The following is a 15,211-nucleotide window of genomic DNA, read 5'->3' on the forward strand; positions in this document are numbered from 1 at the left end:
AGTTTCATTGCTGGTGACTTCTTTGTCAAGACAGAGAAGAAAGTGATTAATATGACCCCCCTTTCATGGAGTTTAGGTACTGTTATTCAGTGGTCAGTTCCTGTTTTTGCTAAAAAGGGTATCTGAGTAGTGGGAAGGGGGTACATAGGTGGAAAATATTAATTTTGGTGACTGTGAACCAATCCTTTCCTGTCAGTCATCTATTAGTGAAGGCTTTTCCTGCTCAAACCCTGCTGTAGTTGAAGTTCTCTGAAGAAAGCTTTGTTTAGGCTGTTTAATTTTAGCTACTTTTCTGCAGTCCTGTGCTGTCTAGGTTTGAACACTGTGTATACAGTCCCATGAAGGCACAGAATGACACTCAGAGTTATCTCATTGACCAATGGACCACTTAAAAGGAGAACATGAGTCAAAGAAAAGTTGTTTTTGTTGATGGGAACAGGAATGAAGTGCCCCAATCATAGCAGCTGTATTAATCAATGGTCACTTTCAACTATATCTTTAGATGCAGATTTGGAGGGGTACCATGCGCATCCTCCATGGGTTGGGACTTGACAAAACTCTTCTGCTTCCTCCTGACTTCCAGGGAGCACAGGCTGATACCATGAATCCCTTGGGCCAGTTGAGGAAAAGAGCAAAGGATGTGCTCTCACCTGCAGGATGCACCCAGCAAGCCACTTTGTGAATCACACTTTGGCTAGGGGCTCTGTAAGGCAGTCACGAGGAAGTTTGTGGGGCTTCAAAGCAAAGCATTTTTTGCAGAGATTGCAAATATGTTCCTGTAATTCCAGACCAAGTTTGTTTGCTTCAAGTGTAATGATTCTGTGATTCTGTGATTTCTAAATAGCTTTTGAGATCTTTTTTTCAGTTTTTAAGGGCTTAAGGCAGGAAATAATCACTATGATGTACAATAATCAGCCCAAATCAAGAGACAGCTATTGCATGAAAATGTACAATTGAAAGTCATTAATAGAGCAGGACTTGAACTTGTATTTTTGGCATCCTTTTCGTGTGTCTTGTTACAGGACCACCCTCTTCCTTTGCATTAAGAACATCTTTGATAACTTGGTCTAGAATCTCTTATTCTAAGCCGCAGCCAGACAGGAAGGAAAAACAAAACCTCTCTAGGAAAGATCCTGCAGTGCAACCCCCTTTTATGTGATCTCTTTAAAAGACCAGATCAGAGGAAACAAAAGCAGGAATTCAATCAGAGCACATGCTCTGAAAATGTCTCAGATGAGCCTCACAGAGTCAGAAGGTTCATTTAAATTGCAGTCCCATCCCTTTTTTTGGAATAGCTGTTTGTTGTTCCATATAACAAGCTTTTAGAGGCTTTTCAAACTCCCTGGAGATCAGGTTCTGGAAAGTTTACCCATGGCTTGCTCAGATCATTTTCTGGATGGGATCTTTTATGGACTGATGCATCCTATTTCTAACCATGGCGAAGTTATTAGAAGAGCTCTTTTTTTTTTTCCTTCCCCTCTCCTCAGTGCTTTTTTCCCTGTTTAGAATTCAGAAACACAAAGGCAGATTGTACAAAAGTGGAAACACAGGTTCTTGTCAGTCTGAACCAGCTGGTTCAGTTGTTTTAATGCTGTCTAGGCTAGAGGGTGGGAAGAATCTGGAGAGGTAGGTTTTCCCTGCTTTGGCATTAGCTCTTTGTTGTGCTATTCCCCCCTCGCCCCCCCCACTCTGCCCCCTTTAGCTCTCAAATAAAATGGGGGGAACGCTAACCATGACCTGGTGACAGAATATTTTGAAATCTTCTGTGCAGCCTCTGCAGGAGTTGCTTCTGCATTGTATCAGCAGGCCTGCTCCCTCATTCTCAGAGCTCCTAAACCAAAGTGCAAGTTGAAGGAATGAACTGGCTGGACAGGACAAGGTGGGAAACGGCAGCCGTAAATAGTTCCCAGTGGTAGTAAGTGCACAGGCCTTTTTAGTAGGCAGTAAGGGGAATTAGAAGAACACCCTTGGAACAGGTGAAATATCACTGCAAGGACCTTAGAAGTGCCTAGAGAGAGGACGGGCTCATTCAGACAGGCAGCAGTGATGATGGTGATCAAAAAAAAGCATTATTTACACTCTTACCACTCTGTCCAAATCAAATGCCCAGCTAAAACCCATATTCTGAATTACACTGTCAACCACATGCAGTATAATGATTTTCAGATGTTTCCAGTTTGCTGACTCCTAAATATTTGCCAGTGGGAGAGTACAGCTTGGGGCCTCCAGGTTTATAACACATCTTTTCAGCCTCTCTTTCCCAGAGAGGATGAGGAGCTCACCCTAGCACGCATGCCACAGAGCAGAGGGACTAAATCAAGTGAGCAAATGAGCTGCTACAGACTCTGACTTGTTAAGGACTAAACTGCAGCTACCACCTACCACTTTCTTCTGCAACTCCCTTCTTATTTGTTATACCCCTACCTTCCCTCTCACCTTCTGGTGTGCTGGTTTGCCATAAAATTTGAGTCAGTGTCTTCTGTAGCAACCCCAATAACTTGTGTAATTCAGTTGCAGTTTAAAATGCAAGGTTTAGCTTTCCAAAATACATGTGCTGCATTACTCCACAGGGAAGAGAGAAGGAAAGTATTTGTATTTGCTGTATGAACATGCCTACACTTCATGTCATGTAACAGTATTTGGCAAAATAGCACCACCGATGTGTAAATGTTTGCACACAGGTACCCAGTCCTCCTCCCTTCTCTTCTTCCCATGTATAGTATTGAGCAATCTGTTAAAATATGGGATTAGTTGATGAAAACCTCCAGTGTAAAGTAAAAGACAAACAATAGAGTCAGAGGGCATGTGCAAAACAGTCAAGGAATATCCATGCTTGTCACTGGGGGTTTGGGATACTGAATGTTGTAATAATGGTTTCAGGGAAAGCTGGTTGTTATTGTAAACACACTTTTGCAGTTCCTTAAATATAAACAAACTTAGCGAAAGCAGTACAGCTGCAGTTACATCAAGTCATTGCCCAGGAAGTATGGTTTGTATGCAGAAAGCCAACATGCCCCAGTGGGGTAGTGTGTCCTCTCTGCCTCTGTGGATGTCAGTGAAGCTGTGTATATTTACAGGAGCTGAGGGTCTGTCCCACCCTACTCTCTGCTGTTTTCACCTGAGCTAAAGATCTGAGCGCAGAGCAGCTCTTCTCTCTGTTGGAGACTGGTGTTTGGTGTGTGAAAGAAGGGAAATGGTGGCTTGTTTCAGATGTTGTTGCCCTCTGGTCAACCATGTGTATTTGGGGCACCCTTTGTGGCAGAGTGGCACACAAAGCTTACAAAAGGAGTCCAAGGGAATCAAGGCTGGTAGTACAGGCCACAGCCTGGGGGCATGAGGAGGAAGGGGAGCAGTCACCACAAGCCCGCTGTTCCCTATCCTACTTGGAGAAGAAACATGTGGGCAGCCAGGTGCAAGGAGGATGTCAGTAGAACCACAGTGCCAGACCTTGAAACGTACCTTAGAGCCCAGCTTCCGTTGGGTTTTTTGCTTGTTTGTTTCCCAAGTGAGATGTTTCCTGAGAATATTGAGGAGACCCAGACTGGTTCTTATTTGCGTTGGATGGAATGACAGCAATCTATTTCTTCATTTTCCACTTTCCTTTTTTTGTGAAAAGGAGGTTAAAACACATTTTCCATTCTTTTTAAAGCATTTGAAGAGTGAAGGGGAAAAGTGCTACGCAGGAGCAATGCCACTACTGGTGAGCCTCCAAGTTGCACACAGCTAGAGAGGACAAAAATAGCTCACAACTGGAAACTGGAGTCCACAACTGGAACCGCAGTAAGGACTGGGGTAAACAGTGGTCAGGGAAAGACAAGGAGGTCCCTGGAGTTTAATGGCTGAGGAAGAAGAGCTGTTAAGACCATAGTAATTAACGCCCCAGAAATGCACAAGGGTCATTACAGCTCTTGCAAGGAATAGCAAACGATATAATTATAAAGTAGGATGATTCATTCGCACCAACCATCATTAATCATTTTATGAACTATGATGCGGGTGAGCAGATATAAAATATTAATTGCTATCTGATGGTTAATTAATATATCCTCAGGTTGTGATAGTCCTAATTAAAAAATTAATACTCACTTCAGTAAGATGAATTCCAGCATAAGATACTACTGAGTACAAGCAAAAGCATTAAAATCCTGCTTGCCAAAAGCATGGTTTTAGTTAGTTCTGGTCCTGGATAAATTAGATCAGTGGGAGCTGATGCTACTCATCTGAGGTAGCTTACCTTAGAGATACTTTTATAGATGACCTGGTTTTACAGCCTGCTGGTATTCCTGCTGAAGAAGGGAATAGAAGTATTTCTGTTGTCTGTAATGTGAGGCGCTGAGGCCTTGAGATAGGCAATTCAGAATGAATGAACACTGAGTAATTTATATTCATACTCCTGAAACATCCCATCTCAGCATTTCTTTTTACCTGTAAAGCTCTTCTTACCAAGCTTTTAGCAACAGCAATTTTTTTCTAATATAATTGAAATCAAGGACTTCAGTAAGACGGCATTGCTCCATGTAATGGAGACTCAGTAGCCTTCCTTGGCTCTATTTTGTATTGTAATATGTAGAATCATCCCTCTCTAGCCTGCCTGAGCAGTGGCCTTGCTTTAAAATCTGCTATCTTGGATAGTGAAAACTAAATGCATTTCCCTCCATGGGACTGAGCCATGACAAAATAGGAGCCGCAGGAGACAAATTCTCTCTGCAGACTTAACCAGGGCAGGGATGTTTAAAGACTGGCTTTTCGAGTAGTACGATCTTATTTCTGTAGTGTAGTTTGGAAGTGCTATAGTGTCACCTGTATCAATAACAGGTTACCTGCAGTGAAAAGCTCTGCAGTTCAGCAGCAGTGCAGGCTATGTATATGTGAGTAATGAGAGGAAGTTTACTCCTGGAGCCCCTCTGCTCATACCTCTCCTCCACCCTTCAACCTCCCCAAACCCAGAAGTTTTCTCCCTCTTTGCCCAGAGCCCTTCTGTGTCTGCTTCTGGTAGTGTGAGGATCATCCTAGGGTTATATGAGGACTGACTTTTAAGTACTCAAGCTTTTGAAGAGGTGTTTATTGTCTGAAATACGGGCTTTATAGCTGAAGCATGGTGTAGAAAGCCCAGAATCAGATTGCTTTTAAACTGTTGTGAGTTGGAGGAAGCATCAGCTCTAGCTAATTTGCCTAAAAGGTCTCAGATTTGTGCTGTTATCTTAGTGTCCTTTTCAACAGTCTCCATCTGCACTATGTACAAGCAACAAATGTACCATTTTACTTCAGGTTTGCAATAACTTTATTAATATTCGGAACCCTCTATTAGTACAACTTATTTAAAAAATGTAATAGATGTTTACATCAAATATACTTAGTTTTCTAGGGCAGGGAATCACCATGATTTTGGGAAGTAGACTCTTGCTTCCAGCTATGGTTTGTACTTGATTATTCAGAGAAAAGCAAAAGAGAAAATAAAGCATTTGGTTAAGGTCTATCTCACATGAAGGTGAAACAGAAGTAACTTCACAGAAGTCAGTGGGCAGGAGAAGTCAAAATCCAGTACAAAACTGAATAGAATTACATTCATAGTCAGCCTGAATTACTCAAGGTCATCCCTTAGTGAGAGTATCTATACATCATGGTAGGCTGAGACTAAAGTTAGAACTAACAGTGCAATACTACATATAGAAGCAGAACGGCCACGGATTTCCTTCTGAATATTGCACCGGTCAGGTAATGCCATGACACATGAGATTACTTTACTTGTAGCTTATATAATTGTGAGTAACCATTAAATTATCAAGAATCTTTTCAAAGCCAAGCATTCAATGCAGAACATGTTGATCTCCATCAGCATTCGTCTACACACTGATACAGCTCCATGGGAGGTGATCTTCTTTCATAGCTTGTGAAACAGTCTGCCACTCACCATAAAGTGCCATACTGGTCAGAATAGCGAGGGACATTAAGCCACAGATAAGATGATGTCTACCTTCAGTTGTAAAGAATCATTAGTAAGCATTTCAGAAAATAAGCAGTGTAACAGAGTCCAGCTATAAAATAAAGAAGCCATATTCAACCAGCGATGAATAGATTATGATGAGTTCGTGTTTGTTCAGAGATTTTATTGCTAATTAATAAATAGGAGTTACAAGCAGATACTCAGGCTTTCTTCCCTGTTCTGGGCAGGACTGATGATGATTCCATTATGTTGGCCTTAGATGCTTGCCTGGGACAGGATTATTTGCCTTTGGTACTACGTTTCTGGTCTATTTTCTTTATAGCAGCCTGTACCCATTTCTGGTCAGGGTGTACGCAGATCCTGATGCCTTTTGCGGTGATAAACCTGCAGGAAGGGAGAAAGCAAGCCAGGCAGCCATTAAACTCTAGTCTTCAAAATCAGGTTTAGTGCTTTTGGGTTTTTTTGCAGAATGTGTGAGGACCAGTGTGATTAAAGTATCTTACAGGCCTGAGTTTTTGGCTGTTACTTGAAATAATAGCAATTAGCAACATCAGTTCCCTATTTATGGCATATGCTCCACCCCAACCCCTCGCTGAGATTTCTTCCCACTTCCTGGGTCAGAAAGATCTGGCTGTTCAGTCAGGTTTCTACTAGCTTTTGTGAGCAACATAAATCCCCTGGACCTCTGAGGCTCACCCCTGCTCAGTCACCTAGTGACTGCTTCATGGGGGAACTGCAGTGGGTGAGCTGAATGCAGTAGGCTGATGTGAGCTGGGCGGTGAAGTGTCTGCTCTTCTGCCACCCTGCTCTTCTGTGATGGTGGTGTGTTTGTATAGATGAGTCTGAAGGAGATCAGTGTGCCAGATACTCACATGACAGCATTTACTGGAACTTGGTGCTTTTCATAGCTGACAAGCTTTCTGATGTCCAGTTTCTGTGTGGATAGGCTTACACATGTGTATTTGCGCATAGGCTGACTTCCAGCACTCCCTAGTAGGGGTGAAAAGATAAATGACAAGAGCTTCAAAAACATGTTCACAGCTAGCCATAGTTATTACTTCTAAATTGTAAGTCCAAGCAGGTTTCCAATTTTGGTTAGAACATCAGTGCCTCTCAAGATGTACAACCAGAATACCACTTGTACAAGAGAGCTCAAGGTGTCTTTTGTGAGATGTCCTACTATCTCTAAACTATCATTGCTATTTTAATTAAGACACTAATCTTCATCCAGTCTCTTCAACAGTAGCGTATCATTCTGCTGCCAGTGAGCAGCTGCTTCCACTAGCAGAAAAAATATTTGGCACCATGCATGATGCTGTCATCTGTATCATCTACATGTAAGTGTCCACATGGAGTTGCACTTAGAACTGGCACCTTTTCTGGGCGGATTTCAAATGTCATCTGAAGGTGGATCAGTACTATTATCCCTACTTTCCAAGTGAAGGACAGGATGTTACTCTGTTTCACACAGGACATCCAAAACTAGCAGCAAAAGAAAAAAAAGAAAAAAAAAGAAAAAAAAAGAAAAAGGGCACTGTTGAAAGAAAGGGTTTATAACTGTCAGAAAGCCAGGGTTTGCATACTCTTGCTGTAATGCTAATTTTATAGCCGGTGAAGGGCTGCCTAATCCTCTCTTCCATCCAACATTTGCCTACATTCCAGGGAAATGCTCTGATGATAAATATTAGGGGGAAGTCAGTATAAAATTCTCTGGGCAGCTATCACCTCACATGGTGATAACTAAAAGTGACAGCTCATTTAAGTGAGATACGTATACATTTTGTATTATCGCTTGCTAATTTCTGGCTTCCTCCACCTTTCAAAGACAAATTTGAGGAGGCATGAGGGGGACAAGCAGAAACGTCAGAATACAGCAGTGTATTCTTTCTAAAGTCTTCATTTTGAAAACTTTATAAAGAAGCTGGCTTGAGAAAAGTTCAAGAGCCGTACAGGTACAATTTGCAAAGTATAAAAGCTGCTTCACATAATCTTATTGGATGTGAGCTTTTCTTTGTTTGAAATAATTGGAATAGTTCAGGAAAACACACATCAGCCTCTGGAGATGCTCTAGCATAACTAGTGCATAGGTACTGGCACAGTTGCTGTAACTCTTGGCTTTCTGTTTGCCTGAATAGTCACGAGCAGCTCAATGTATTTTCTCATATTTCAGCAGAAATATATATCTGCATCATCCAGATTGGTTTCCAAAATATGGCAACCATTAAAGAGTTCAAATGTAGTCAAACAATCCTTAGTATCCCTGAAAATATTCTCTCTTCTGCTAGACCGTCTCCAGGGGATATGCACTGGGAATATAAGCAAAGCTTCTTTAAGCCTGGGAACAAACTCAAACTGCTCTGTGGGACAAAATCTGCACCTGTAACTACCATTTTCTCCATTTTCCCCACTTTCTATTATTCTTCTTTCTAATCCTTTACCCCCTACATGCTACCTCTGTGTGGTGTTTTACACCTGGGTGACGTTTACAGCAAATCCTGAAGAATGACATTACAAACTGGCAGTCTGTGATACCAAGGCACATGTTGCTGAGATGAGCAGCAGTAGCACTAGTCAACACACTAGAATCTAGTGCGATCTGCTTCTAGTAGCACTAGGTCAACATCCTCAATGTGTAGCTACATAATTTTGTGAATGCTTAGAAGGTCTCAGTTTGGTTTTGGTGTGGTTTAGTGAAGATGCCTTTTCTGTGTGTTCATCTTTGCATATTTTTGTGGGTTTACATATGGCTTGCATATCAGTGTTTTCTGTGATTTTTTTATGTGCCTGTTTGCATGAATCTGTGTATATGTAGACATATGCTTATATGTGTGTGTTCATGCGTTAGCATGATACACATAGCCTCATCCAAAAGTCACAGTCCTAAATACGATTTCAGACAAACTCATTAAAACATGGGTGGTTGTAGTCATAAATGGTCTCAAACAAGATATTAAATTATATGAAATATTGAGATATAAGACATTGTATAAATCAATTGCTTCCCTTTGCAATTTTTGGTTTTAGTTTACCCATCCATACCAAAATACTTATCAAAATATTTGTCTAGAAACAAGCAGATAGGTAATATGCAATACAAGACTGGAAGAACTTTTAAAAATGAGGACATTAGCAGGATTAGGACTATAGTGTTAGAGAAGGACAAATAAAAAGGGATATAATAAAAATGCATACTAAAGTAGCTTATCTAGAAAAAGAAAAACACAGTGCGTCTGAAATTGGCTCAGGAAATTATTTTCATAAAATATGTCATTAACCCATGGAAGTCATTGCCATAAGGCATCAGTGGGATTAAAATGTTACCTATATGTATGACTTCAAGGTTTCACAGTTATAAGAGAGTGAATAAGGCACAGAAACCCTCCTTCCATTAAGACAGAAGCCAGCCACTAATTGACAGGGCATAAGATGAAATCTCCCATAAATCTCCTTAGTCCATAACTGCATTTCTTGTGGTTTTGATCTGGATTTCTTACAAGTTAAATCTTACGAACAGCTCTGGCTGAGAATGAATCCTGAACTCATCAGACCCATGGTGCAAGGTGGTTGGGACAGCAATGTGCTGTCTTCCTATTGGATTGAAAACTTACCTCTCACTGTGTTCACAGTGAAGATGCCAAGCCAAAAGATGACCAGGATAGCTGCGGCGTGGAGTTTCATTGCTGGTGGCTTCTTCATCAAGGCTGAGAAGAAAGTGATTAACATGAGCCCCCTTTCATGGGGTTTATATATTGTCATTCAATGGTCAGTTCTCGTGTTCACTGTTGGGGGGGCGTCATGGTAGGGCTGACTGTAAGTGGAAAAAATTGAGCAGAGGTACTTTTTCTGGTGACAGAACCACCTCCTTTCCCTCACCCATCCTTTACTAGCCCCCCTGTGAAGGCTTTTCCTGCTCAAAACCCCGCTGTGGTTGCACTTGCTGCTGTGTTGCAGGTTGGGTTTATTTCAGGCTGCAGAAAGTGAGAGCTCTTGTTCTGCAGTGGAAACCTTTAATAAATGTTCCTGTCCTTTCACGCCTAGATTCAGAGAGTGTTAGCTAAGCCCCACCACAGAGGCACAGAAAGACAGTCAGAGTTACCTCTTTGACCAGTTGGACCACTTAAAAGGGGAATTGTGAGCTAAAGGATAATGGAAACAGGAATGAGTTGGCTTTTTTCATAGTAGCTGTAGCTTGTTGGTCACTTTAATGCGTAACTTTAGATGAATATTTAGAAAGGTATCACCCCCATCTCCTATGTGTGGTGGAGCTTGTCAAAACTTTTCTGTTTTCTCCCTGTGCTTTAGGGTCAAAACTGATATCACTAAGTGCTGAGAGAAGGAAGAATAAATACATCTTTACCTGCATCATACAGCCAGATCCACTAGCCCTGCTGTTGGTCATCCATAACTAAAATACAGTGGTTTCAAAGAGGACTAAGAGGTTATAAAGTATAATTCTTTTTATATTGTGGTCTTTCTAATATAAAGAAGGGAGCCCAAGAAAGTCCCCAGGCAATCAGATAGGCACTATTCATATGAGAGAAGAAAAAAAGTTCATTGCACTCATGTGTAAACATAGTGTTGATAACAAGTCTGTCAGCTTGTTTTTCCAACTATGCCTCTATCAAAGGAGTCCTTACATGCAGTCTGTGCTACAGCAGAGTAGTATTACTCAGTTTTACCTGTCTTTTCCATTTTGCACTAAGGTGGTGTGAGTTACTGGACAGCATTGTTACATGCCAGTCATTTTGTGCCTGTAAATATTTTCCAAGCAAGCTGTGAATCCCTAAGCAATACCTGTATCAGCGCTTGAACTGGCATCTTCATCTAGAGCATCTGAGGAGAAATCTCCCCTCATTCTTTAGGCTCTTGAGTTCTTCCATGCCCAACAGAAAAAGCCATGCTTTGCTAGGTCCACTGAGACCCAGCTGGGACCCAGTATAAATAGGTAAGCACCAGGCTGCCTGATGCATGAGACTGTAAGGCAGTGGTGCAGACCACTGTTCAGAGCAAAGCCTGGAATAACTGCACATTCATATGAGCCTGAAATTTCCCCTGCTTCTGCCTGCAGGCCTCATCTCAGCTGGTCACTTTCATTTTTCCAAATTCTTGATAACATTAATATAAATTTGCATTGCACAGGGGGAAATGCAGCATGTGGGAGTTGAATTACTTCCCTAAGATTCCACAAGAAAATTAAGAGGGAGCTAAGAATTGAGCTCTATTATTTGAAGTCTAGGCTGTAATGACTGCTCTGTATCCTGGGGAACAGTCTGTGGTTCTTATAGGCAGAGAAGCACACTGTTTTGTTTACTTATATAAATACATTCTTTGTTGCTTTTGGCTTGATTCTTTCATCTTATGTATGCCATGCAAACCAGGGAAAAGCAAGGGCAAAAGCAGACTGTAAACAGGCAGAAGATGCTGCTTTGTTTGAATGCCTGTTTCATCCACTTGCAACACTAACGTAAGTTGCAAAGAAATGGAAAATTAGACCCAAAGCTTTGAAGCCAAAACTTCAAGCAAAGCACCTAAAGCACATGCCTAAGGTCACATGGGGGAGTAGTCATACTGACCTCAGCAGCACTACCAGAAAATGTAATGTAAAGTCCAAGCACGGTGGCAGCCTGGTGTCTTGCTGAACACTGCCTGAAATCACTCCTTGAATGAGAAATGGGAACTCATTGCTATTTGTCAGCTTTGACATGCAAGATAGCAACCTTATCATTGACAGTAGAGAGAGTTTTCTCCACATTAAGAAAGGAGATGCTTCCCTACTTTTGCCCACTGATATGGTACGTACGTGTACATACAGACTCACTGATAGGGTATGTACAGCTTTGAAAGGGCAGATCACCAACTGTACTGAGCATGAGCCAGCTCAGAGTCAGTCCTGCTCACAGGAGCTCCTGCAGTCTGTGGATTTGTCCCTGATGTGGCATTACAAAGCCTGTTGCTTATTCAGATCCACAGTTTTCCCACTGTTCTTAAGATGGGATGAAAAAAGTGCCTTGGGACAAGTTTTTTTCCTCTTTGTAGCCCTTGGTTGTCACTGTCTCCTGGGCTGTCCTTTGGTGTAGCTAGTTTACCTCCAGTGATGTCCGCTTTTTAGAGGAGAGGTTTAATGGGTGGGAGTGCTAGAACCCCATGTGTGGACATTTGTGATCTCTGGCATTTTAATGGGACACACAAGACTCATTTGTCATGTACTCTTAACACCACAGCTAACTGCCACTGCAGTGTGGCAAAAGCTTAGTGCAAGAAGATCAGGCATACAGTCTTTCTGGCTTCTTGCTGCAAAGTCAAATTAAAAACAGCTGATATACCCACAGTACTTTTCCTATTACTGCTTCTCAGCTCTGGATAAACTGAATGCTAACGATGCTGGTTGTCTTGGGGCTTCACTGACACTTGTATGGCTCACTCATCACAAGGTGCTTTCAAAGCACAAATATAATCTAAAGTACCGGAGCTCACGCTGGAGTGAAACAATCATTTGCAGCTTGTGATACAGCCACAGATGAAACAGATGGTATGATTTTGGAGTTCTTTAATTGTTCGTAATGACTGACTAGTGGATAAAGATGATTAACATTAGCATGATGCTTCCCAAAGCCTCAGCTGCAGGTATGATGTTTTGTGGGCTATGACAGCTGTCCTTCCTCCCTCTACCAAATCTCATAATTAACACTTGCACCCTTTGAGGGAAAGCAGGTGCAGACAGTGGGTATTGGAGGTATGGATGTGTAGCTGCAGCAGTATCTAACCTTTGGAGCCTCCTCAACTACAGAAAACTCCAGGCTTTGGGTCAGTCTCTTAGGCTTTCTATATAATGTGGGGCGAGAACCAGGCTTCTATAACTGGGACCTGAAAAGCCAAAAGCATTAGGAAGTGGTCATAGGAAATGCTGAAGAGATGGACATGTGCCCCCCTTTCTGGGACTTTGGCATGTGACTTTGGATCTCCCCTGGCTTTGCCTGGGATCTGCAACCCTGAGGCTTTTCCTGGGGCGGTGCTCGAGCTTCTCTCCCAGAGCAGCTGGCAGGAGATGGGCAGTAGAAGCTCTCCTGTATGCAGCCTGCATGTTTGGGGTTAGAGCACTTGATCGGATGAGTGAAAACTGTTTTGAAATTTCTCCTCTGTCTAAAGAGACTTGCACCCACACCCTTCATCTCCCAGTGAAGTATTTTGGGTTAGGGATTGTAAGATACTGCCTGACTCTCTAATTTACAATGTCCCATGTATTGAATGGAATAATTCGGTAAATATTAACTGATAAAGAGAAGGCAAGGGCAAGCTAGGTCAGGCCCTCACATGGGAGAGGGGACATCTAGGCTCCAGACGTTCTTTCTGAGAGCACAGACTCTAAAATGCTCACCATTGACTGCTAGCTCTGCCAGCAGCTGAAATGATCCAGATTAAACAGAGCCTTGGGAGAGGAGAGCAACAGCAGACTCTTGCCTGAGGAGTTCAAAGACTCTCTTAAATCCTTCAGCCCCCATTCACACCGAGCAGGCTGCCTCCATTTTACAAATAAAGCGACTGGGGCACAGAGAGGTGAAAGGACTTAGGGAAGTTCTCATGCACAGCAGGAAGCAAAGCCCCGTTCAGCTATTCCTGCTCTAGCACTGCTCCTAACCAACTGGTGAATGCAATAGTTTTCTTAATTTTTAACAATGTCACGTAAACTTAACTGAAATAACTGTTGTTTACACCCTGTTCCTCATCAGCAGTCTCTCTGAAGGGAAAGGAACATGCAGTGAGGAGAGGGTTGGGCCTAATATCAGAATTTCCTTACCAGAGTAAAGAGACTGAAATAGCCTACCATACTGTAGTTAGCTTTCCAAAAAGAGAGGCCAAGAGCTTCACAAATAACCAGATTCTTCTATACTCCTTCTATACTCCTAGAAGTGAGTACCTCTGGTGAATATTTGGCAGCCCTTTGAAATCCAGGATGAGCCAGCAAGTCACTCTCACTGGGCACTCAGTGACTTTGAGAGAGGGCCTCAGAACCTCAGCTTAGACACGTGCTTTTGAAAAATCTGGAGTAGACATCCCAGAAAAGAAATGATTTTGCTGCCTTTATCTTTTCTCGGCATGCATGTATATTCTTTTCTCTTCTTCACTTCCATAATAGAAGACATCATGAATTGTCCCGAAAGGTCTATTGTAAAGCTAAAATCATCTACTACTTATTACCAGCCTTTTTTTTTTTTAAACTGTTATTCATTCAGGTGGTATCTCAACAGTCCACCTGCCTCAGTCCACTCTCCTACCACAGATCACCCTGATAAATCTGTAGCGCACAGATATGCCACACTGAGTCTTATGGATTTTACTACATTCTCCCATTGCATTTGCTTTTTAAGAATAAAGTGAGCATCTTTGTTTCTACCATGTTCTTTGAATTTCGTCTTTGTTATCAAACTCACATAATTTTCTGGCCATTTTTTAAAATAAAAATGGCTTTTCCTACTCAGTGGAAAACTTTACCTTTCTTTCACAAAGGAAAACTTTCTTTTGTATGAAACAAAGATTCTTTGCATTTTTTATAAAAGTTAGTAGAAAACATGGGATTTTGGTGACTGGAAAACAAAATTATTGTGGCAATATTTTCAATTAAACACTTTTTTTCAAAAGGTAGCCCTCAATTTCCAGGGTCCTTTGGAGTAATAAATTCATCTCCTTCATCTCTACTTTCAATTCAAGTAAACTGTCCTTAGCATCAGTTTTTCCTATTATCGTCATATTTTCAGTTACCTTCTTAGTATATTCTCTTCTGAATGGATGATATATTTTCTGTATCACAGTATTATATGGTCTGATATATACGTCAAACCTTTTTGTTAAAAATATTTTTGATCTGTGTTTGTTATCTATGAGATTTCTTCATGGCTGCCCATGTCCGTATTGAACAGCATGGCAAAACACCTCCTGACTTAAATCAGGGCAGATTCAAGTGTTGATATAGCATGCAGGCTGCTTTCACTTTTCATGTTACGTGGCTCACGTCTTCTGGGACGCATCCTGAGCTAGTGTGCTGCAGTTCCTTCACAGTGATCAGTACAGCTGTGCTATTTTATGTCTATTAAAGTGCTGCCTGTGTAATTCATTCCTGTTCTCTTTCTTTCCGCAAACTAACTTCCTCCTTCAGATCTAAAGCTGGTTACAAATGTATGTTCCATGTTTAATTCGTATTCAGCTCACCTAATCTTGACTAGCCTATAGTTAGCAGAGAAAAATACACTGCTCCAGGGGCATCCGTATCTC

At 41.7% G+C, this 15,211-nt stretch overlaps 1 protein-coding gene across 1 annotated transcript; it reads right to left on the reverse strand.

Annotated features, from left to right (window-relative positions):
• Window positions 1-6,222: 6,222 nt before the first annotated feature.
• LOC106490634 (lymphotactin-like) lies at window positions 6,223-9,700 on the reverse strand. The gene is made up of 3 exons (XM_013950073.2): window positions 9,553-9,700; window positions 6,817-6,934; window positions 6,223-6,328 (listed from the first exon to the last, which is right to left on the reverse strand). The coding sequence occupies exons 1-3, from the start codon at window positions 9,698-9,700 to the stop codon at window positions 6,223-6,225; spliced, it is 372 nt and encodes a 123-aa protein (XP_013805527.2).
• Window positions 9,701-15,211: the final 5,511 nt, after the last annotated feature.

Source organism: Apteryx mantelli, chromosome 1 (assembly GCF_036417845.1).
Source record: "Apteryx mantelli isolate bAptMan1 chromosome 1, bAptMan1.hap1, whole genome shotgun sequence".
Classification (NCBI taxonomy): domain Eukaryota; kingdom Metazoa; phylum Chordata; class Aves; order Apterygiformes; family Apterygidae; genus Apteryx; species Apteryx mantelli.